We start from the raw sequence: 8,805 nt of genomic DNA, 5'->3' as shown, positions 1-8,805 counted from the left end.
AAGATTAGGCTTCAAACTTTCCTTTTTGCTAAAGCATATAGTTAGGGCTGGACCAGGTGACCCTGAATCCTCCCTTAGTGATGCTGCAATAGACGTAGGCTGCCGGGGATTCCCATGATGCACTGGGTGTTTCTTCGTCACTCACTACCTCTCTGCACTGAATTACTGTCCTGTCTTCCTACCCCCACCCCAACCGGTCGCAGCAGATGGCCCCGCCCCTCCCTGAGCCTGGTTCTGCCGGACTTTTCTTCCTGTTAAAAGGGAGTTTTTTTCTTCTGTTTGTTGTCCGACAGTATGTGTGTGGCTTTCCTGGAAAATGGTTTCTTGTATTTTCTATAGTCATTAAATTGTTTAAAAGAACAGAAAAACATGCTTAGCTTGTGCGTATCTGCCATCCCAGTACGTTACCTGCTTGTAATTAAACAGTTTTGTCACATCTGTTTTGACTATAGATGCTGTTGATGATGTTTTGATTAAAGAGACCAAGACTAATTACATTTATATGACCCTCGTGAGCTTAATAAACTCCAGGAGTTGGTTAACAGTCTTTTGCTTAAGGAGTAATAAGCCTGTGACGTGTTACAATGTATTTATTTGTTTTGTTTTTTTCATGGACATGACCAAATGTGTTTGTTGAATCAGGACTCAAGCAGAGAAATGAACAGGTGACTGCCTGATTTTTCTTTCCATCACAATCCTTCGTGCCCTGCATACAAATATTCATGACATATCAGTACAGCTTGTGTGTACAATGCTGAGAAAAGCAGAAATAGCTGATGGCTGTGAGTGACCTAGTCATGACTAAGGCCTCTGAGAGATTCCAAGAGTACAAAACATGCTCAATTTTTAATCCCTTCAAGCAGCTGGAAGCCGGGGCTGAAGAGTCACAGTGCAATGAGGGAGGGAGGCTACTAAGCTGCCTTGGATCATTAGTTGAGGGCTAAACTTTCCTCCTACACACACACAAACACAAACCCCTAAACCCAAGTTCTCTGTGCCGCTCCCAAGTGCACCCTTATATCTCAAGGTGTTTATGTTTCAATCACAAGAGCCACAGCAGTGTGACCACAGCGTTCTGCATGACTAGCAAAGCTGCAGCTCCAACAGCCGTCCCTCACTGCTTCAGGAATCAGTTTTTTTGTGGTATAACAAGTCTCAACTCTGGAAATTTGCTATTGGCTTTGTGTCCCACTTTCTGTGAGGAACTTCAAAATAAATCCATCACTGTCCCCCGTGGAGAAATGTTAAGAAGGGATAGAATCGACCTCTGCCTGTTTTTTCCTATTGTTTGAACATCTGTCACATGCAATACGGCTTATACAGTTGTGATAGAACATTTTGCAACAATACATCTCATGGCTCTGTTCCAGTGTTATTTCAGAGAGTCTGTGGAAAGTATACAGAGTCTAAAGTCAAAATTCATTCATGTATATATATATAGATAGATAGATAGATATGTGTGTGTGTGTGTGTGTGTGTGTGTGTGTGTGTGTGTGTGTGTGTGTGTGTGTGTTTATCTGAATGTGAATCTCTACTAAAACTTTAAGTGGCAATTATCAGGTCGGCAGTTTCAAACACTGTGGGGTATATGAGAAATACATGTGTGTAATTCTAACCATCACTTGAGTCTGGTCAGTGAGTCAGTGCATTTATCCTTTGTTATGCCAGTTTTCCAAACCCTGTTATGAACCTTTATTCTCAAGTTAGCTTCTCTTCCTCCCTGCAAGGGAGCATGCATTTACTGAGAGTAGTCTGCAAAAAGCTTCAGGAAATTATCAGCCCATCCCCAGTGTGGGGAAAGCTGTTTCTTGCCATTTTGTTTCCATGGCAATGTTGATGAGCTGGTTGTTTAGTAGGGATGTGGGTTGGTGGCTTGGGGTGCAGGGAACCTTTGCAGCTTCCAAGTCCACCTGGGTATTTTAACAATTCATAAAAGTGTTGAAATCAATCTGAGCTTAGGAGATTTAATTAATCTTCCTAACTCTCAGAGTGAAAGAAAGAGATGGAATGAGAGAGGGAGAGACAGGTGGAAAAATAGACAGTGTAAGGTTTAACGCTCATATTGGCTGACACAAGGGAAAAGCAGCTTTTAAAGCATTTAGCTGTAATTTCATTCAGGAGTGACATAATTGATTTTAATGAGATGTTTATAGAGTGAAGTGCCGGTGTTGCTAAATCATTTGCAAGTCTGCCTGACGGGTACTTGTGAGGCTCGCACCAGGGAGAAGCAGAGAGGCACACAAACCTCTCCTGCCAGAACTCCTCCAGCAATTCTCAGCTCATCTTTTCTCTTTCCTGCACACCACTTAATGCATTTGGCTTCTTCTTATTTTAATTAAGAGCACATTTAAATTAAATACTTTTTTTATGACTTTGATTAGGCTTTTGTACAAGTTCACTTCTAGTCCTGCTGACTTCTCCTGTATATAGCATACACGGTGTAACTGACTGACAGGCTGTCACATTGCTATTATGAGTTCCCTCTGGGCCTGTGTGCTTTATAACAGAGAGAATAGATGGCATCATGACAGAGTGCAGCTCCTGCCCTCAACACTAAAAGGAACACTGCCTGCAATGAAAATGGCAGTGGAGCTGAATTCTTTCCATTCAAAAGCACAAAGTCGTGTTGACTAAAGTGCCCATTTAAAAAGGTACAGCCCACTGAACGGTCATTATGATTTCATATACACCAACAGTATCACTTCTCCACCCACTGGCAGGCTTTGTTGTTTTGGAATAAAAACAAATGTGTTTTTTAGGTAGCAGAGTGACGACGCCACCAGAGATTATTTAAATACATAATCTGAATCGTCCTTCATTTTTCAGTATTAGGACTGAAGGATAGCACGCCTTCTGCATATCTGTGTATGTGTGGAGTTCTCCCTGTAAATGTCTGGGTTTCTTCTGGGCACTTTCTTCCTTAATATAAAAACATGCATGCTACATTAGCAGTGCTGTGTTCAAGGTACACAAAATATCAAAGTACATAGAGTATATTGCAGGAAGCCTGCAGGTACAGCCAGAATATTATAAGGATGGGTCGGGTGTATCCTTCGTGGCCCACGATATCCCAGAATTCATAGCGCGTCCCAGCCAGTTTTCAACAATGGTGGCCGCTACTAAGTTTTTAATATTGCTCTTATTAATCTTTCTGGGTCACAAAATAAACTTTTAACATATTTTCAGGCAAGAATGTAGCTGTGTAAACCTCAAATAAACCTCCAGAACCAATCACTACAGACCCCAAACTTCATGTGGCCACCTGATGAGCTCAAGAACAGTGTGTAGAGAGCTTCATTGAATGGGTTTCCATGGATCAAGCCTTAAAGCGCAGTGGTGTAAAGACGCCACCACTGGACTGTAGTGCAGAGAGGAAACGTCCTCTGGTGTTACAAGTCTGACAGTGTGGCTTGGTGGTTGCCAGTAGAGCAGTTCTGGTCTAACTGCATTGCAATGGTACAGTCTTTTTTCAGGGGGGAATTTTGATGTGGGATTGTTTTTCAGGAGTTGAGCTTAGTTCCAGTGAACACAAACCTACAACCTGCATGTGATTTTTATCTGTCCAGTCTGATATGCACTAATCTGAAGAAGTGCACGTTTGGAGGGCAGAGAGGTCACGTGAATCATTTTACCACTCACACTGGAAAAACATGTTGGAGTCATACATGTCACAGATTTTTACACATCATTTATTTATATGTGTACTCCTAAGTGCCAGTCCTAAGCCTGCATGAGTAAGTAGGATTGTGTCAAGAAGAGCATCGACATGGCCAAATAGCGCTGGTTAACGATGACCACCATAGGTCATTGGACGAAGACAGTGAAAGAAGAAAGGGAGAAGCCATGTTAGAAGGCAGAGAGAAAGTTCTAGAGTAGGGACTTTAAATTTTTATGTGTGGTAAAGGGAGAAACTCATGATCAAGAGGAGGAAGATAGATATACTGTGTGTGCAGGATACCAAGCACAATGACACTAGCACTAGTTCTGACATGATCTAGATTTCTTACCATGACAGGACACTTTGAATCCATTTCTGGTGTGAGGTGGGTCATCTTGAACAAGGAGTATGTCAATAGTGTTGTAGAGATGAAGACAGTGCCAGACAGACTCCTGAGACTCCAGCCTAAACTCGGAGGGGAGATGTTGAATGTTCTCAGTCCTTCAGGTTGGATAGCAAACGAGAAATTCTGGAGTGAGTTGGATGAAGTGGTAAAGAGTGGAGTGACCTCCTCCCCCACAGGATGGACAAGACTAGAAATGGTTTCAGCTTTAAAAGAACTTGGTATGGGTTAGAAAAAAAACGATTGGTTTATGTTACAATGATTGCTGGTTCTTTTAAAACTCATTCTTGGTTGCCATAGTGACACATCGCTGCTTTGACAACCCGTGTGCTGCATACATAAAATATTTTCCTTAATAAAATGCATTTTTTAAAAGTTCATGCTGTCGAAAAACAAGAAACCCCCGCAAATATGTTGCGTTTCTTTGACTATCTCCCATTTGCTGTTAGACTGCACTGATTTAACGTGAAGCATTAGCAGTTCTGTAATCAGAGTGGATCATACTCATCCTGACTCTTCAGAAGAATAGTGTGTTAGAGTATGCTAACCCCCAGCACACAAGATCAACAGCCTCCATTGACACCTACACTAAAATAAATTCACACTCCCATTTGCCTCAACACCTTCTTCTAACACAGATTATTAGTACCTCACACTCCTCCAGGCACACACTCAAGCCAGTTTGCATTTTGAAAAGCTCACTGACTATCATTGATTTAAGTGCATCCCTGGACACTTCCTATGGATATGAATATAACTGCACACAGCCACACATGAACAAACAAAAACACACATGAAGTCTTAAGCTGCAGCACTGTGACGCTCAATCAGGGCTCAAATGTGGGAAAATAACAGGTTTGATAGGTTTGTTGTTGTTTTTTTCCAGTAGGACAGAGCCTTCCCAAGCACCCTAGGGTATGATTTCTGTGCAACAACTGAGGAGAGCTGTTGTGATTGCTTTTCAATCAAGCGAGACAAACGTTAATTTAACCTCTTTTTTTTGCAAGGAGCTGCAGAATTATAGGCTTCATTTGTGAAGTGTGTATGACTGGCACTTTCTGATAGCTTCAGCAGTGGTCTTCTATTTAGACCGACTGTCAAGAATTCAATGTAGGAATATACTGACAGAAATAAAGGTGGTAACGTCTTCCACGCACAGTCTGTGAATCTTTTGTCATATCAAGCTTTTGTTTCTCGTTTATTTAACTTGTTTGAGTGGTTTGTTGTATCTGTATTAAATCAAATCACTGAACAAAAAGAGATTCTGTTAGTAACGCCATGACAACACTACCCAAACCCTCAGTTACAGGCCTCACGTGCCTGATGTAAGTCAAACTCACAGCAGTTAGATTTCGATATCCTCATCGGCTGCTGCCTTTGCACATGGATATTATCCAGCTTGCTCCCACAGTTCATCGACATGCTTGTTAGGTAAACTGCTGATTCTAAATTGTGGTGTACGAGCATGAGGCTGTCTCTCTGTGTTGGGCCAAAGCTTTAGGATGTGCCTTGCCTCTTGCGCTCTATGAGGTGCAATATGTTCCAGCCTGGCTACAATCATACACATTTAAAGGACAGCTGCTTACTCGGCGGCTGCTCAACTTTCTAACTTTAAAACAGAAATGTTGTTTGGCTTTCAGCCGTCATGTTCGCAACTGCTGGAGTCAGGTCCTGTCAGAGCTTAGATATGTGTAGGACTCTTCGTTTTTCCACTTCTTTACATAACTTATTTATTTTTTATATTATTCAAACTCTTTTTTTTTTTTAATTTTCCCCATATTTTTTATTTTGCAGATGACTCACATTTTCTTCATAACAACAGCTTAGTTGGATGTAAACACATAATTCATTACTCGGTTATTACTGGAAACCTCACCGGGTTTGTGTATCTCAAATTGTCTGCTTGTTGTGGCTTTTTTTTTTTTGAGGTTCTGCTGAGTAGCAAGATTTAGAGTTGCGTTTAAATAATCTTTTTTTCAATGAAAATGAAAGATATATAGTGTATGTTCTCATGAACTTGGAAAACCTCGAGTTTGATTAAATATTCTTCTTTTATGTCAGATTTATTCCCATATTACTTTTTTGTTTCCCCTGTCAGAATATATTGCTTCTTGCAAGCTGCTTTCAGAAGTCTCTTATCAGTTCATAAGACACTGGCAGTAAAATATTCAGGGGCATGCCTATGGCATGAAATATGCAAATCTATACGTGAGCTTTGATGTGAGGCGTTGATTTGAGCGTCATAATATTGATATTTTCCTTACTTTGGACAAATCTTTGCTGGTGTTATGAGCTAATGTGTCATGTGCTGTATTCCCAGTTAATGATCGTTTCTCCCTCTTTGTCTTGGTTTGCAGACGGATGCTGCACTGATGTATGATGCTGTGCACGTGGTGGCCGTTGCTGTGCAGCAGTCTCAGCAGATCACTGTCAGCTCATTACAGTGCAACCGACACAAGCCCTGGCGTTTTGGAAACCGCTTCATGGCCCTCATCAAAGAGGTAGATGCTCGTCTACCTGCTCTTCATTCCATCGTCCTCCTTAATACACACAGCGCCTTCACGCAGAAAACACACACTCTCAGGAAAGCTGACAGAAACAGCATGTAAATAAGGCTTAGGCAGTCGAGAAGAAAGGGAATATGAATAAATAGAAATTATTTATCCGTGTATTTATTTATATGGAAATCATTTTTCCTAGCGTCTGCACATGCTTACACCCCTGAGGAGGGCAGCCATATTGGGCTGGTTGTCTGAATTTCAGCATTAATCATCCAGGCAGAAACAAAGACACTGCATCATCTGAATTTCTGTTAATTGCTCCAGCAGTTTGCAGCATGGGTGAAGCCAGATGAACAATCTACAGCTTCCTGTCTGTGGAAAATATGCAGATTATCAGCCTATATTTAGGACTTGATAACTCTCTAATCTCCTGTAGTTTGCAGAGATCCTGACACTATTGAGCTGACAAACACATGAGAACCATGGATGTACTTTTATTCTTGCAATATTTACAATATTCTAACAAATGAATACAAAAAGTGCGTTGAAATAATTGAATTGACCTGAGTTGAACTAAGTATCCAGGTTCTAGTATGCTTTAGCATTTATGAAAACAGTGTTATCTGATGCACTGGCTTACATAAAAAAATTAGTGGGACGTACACAGTCACAGGATTGTCACATAACACTATCCACAGAATCTTTGCTACATCTAATCTTTACAGAAGCATTCAGATGATAGTAACTACACAGTTGCAAGAAATGTATGAAATGTATACATAATTCCCATGATTGCACCACATATTTCATAACTTCAATAATATTAGTCATTGGTTTGGCATTCAGACCCTCAAGGCATTTTTGGTTTATTTTTTTAAACAGGACATCACATATTGAGTTATGGATTCAGAAACCCAGGACAATGGTTTCTTAATGACATCAGTGGGAGAGTTCTGAGGCAAAAACCAAAAACTCAAAAAAGCAGTGAAGCCAAACGTTTGTTTGACCTCAAGACTTCCAGTCCATACTCGGCACAGATGTTACTGTATACTATGCTGTCCACTTGGTAATGGCGTTCCATGTATGCCCTGCTTGCTGGCATCTTGCACCCTGCTGTTATGTGCTGGATTGTCTCAAGGTACTTGTAGTTGTCCTCAAGGTGGACAATGTTGCCTTCCGGTAGTACGATCCTCTCAGTTCTGACTACCTTTCCTCTCTTTGGTACCATCCGACTACACTTCTGCAGTCCAAATGACATTCCAGTGTGATTGCTGTATATCCCGGTGGTTTGGATCAGTGAATCAATGTCTCATTCAATCTTGGCATACAGCTTGATGTCTTTCATGTAGAGGAGGTGGCTGATGATTGCTCCATTCTGTAGTCGGTATCCACAGCCAGTCTCCTCAATAATCTCACTGGCCTTCTGTCAGCCATTTTGGGTGTTTCTCATCCATTAGCTGCTGGGTCATTTGTGCTGCCAGACACTCGACGAGTGCAGTCAGCTTTTTTTGCAGTCAGCCAATCATGTCGAGGCCTGCTGCTGTCCAACTCTTCATACTGGAGACGTGTTCGTGGATTTCTGCCACAGTGATTCTTACTGGAACTTGTTCAGGGAGTCCCACAAAATTGATTTTGTTCATCTGGACCTAGACCATTGATCAACAACCACTGATCAATGACCATGAGTACCATTCGCAGAGAGTTGGGGAATGGCTGCAATCACAGCATTGTAAGATGGTGACAGATGTACCCTTTGGCCCCTCCTCCATTCAGAGATGGTCTTTCCCTTTTCACGTAAATGGCCTCCTTGACTCCGCCCTCAAACCAGCGTCCCTCCTGTCCAGGATGTTACATCCTCATCATTGAAAGAGTGTCCACTGGCCTGTAGGTGTGAATAGACTCCTGACACGTACGGGATCACTACAGGTTTTCTCTTAGGGAGCGGTTGTCCTTCTTCTCTCCTGGATCATCTGCAGCTTTCTTTAGGAGCCTTTCCCGCTTTGACAAAAGTCCAGCTGGGATAACCACATTTACTCAGGGCCTTCTTGATGTTCTTCTGCCTCCCTGGCCGCTGTGTCTGTGGGGATGGTGTTCGCTCTGTGTTGTAGCGTTCTGATGACACCCAGTTTATGCTCCAGTGGATGATGACAGTCAAACTTTAAATACTGATCCGTATTCATAGGTTTACGGTACACATTTATGTGAAAAGGGAAAGACCATCTCTGAATCGAGGAGGGGCCTAA

General features: G+C 41.8%; 1 protein-coding gene across 1 annotated transcript in view; it reads left to right on the top strand.

The window, feature by feature from the left end:
- Positions 1–8,805, top strand: part of LOC102291713 (glutamate receptor ionotropic, kainate 2) — a gene marked incomplete in the record, with an annotated part of 276,324 nt that overhangs the window by 173,000 nt on the left and 94,519 nt on the right. The window contains 1 exon segment of the mRNA XM_014329329.2: positions 6,419–6,562. Within this exon segment, the coding sequence (XP_014184815.2) occupies positions 6,419–6,562 (144 nt within the window).

Source organism: Haplochromis burtoni, unplaced genomic scaffold (assembly GCF_018398535.1).
Source record: "Haplochromis burtoni strain Fernald_Lab_line unplaced genomic scaffold, NCSU_Asbu1 Contig_529, whole genome shotgun sequence".
NCBI lineage: Eukaryota > Metazoa > Chordata > Actinopteri > Cichliformes > Cichlidae > Haplochromis > Haplochromis burtoni.
Note: the sequence above shows the minus strand (reverse complement) of the source record. Positions and strands in the feature narration are given on the sequence as shown.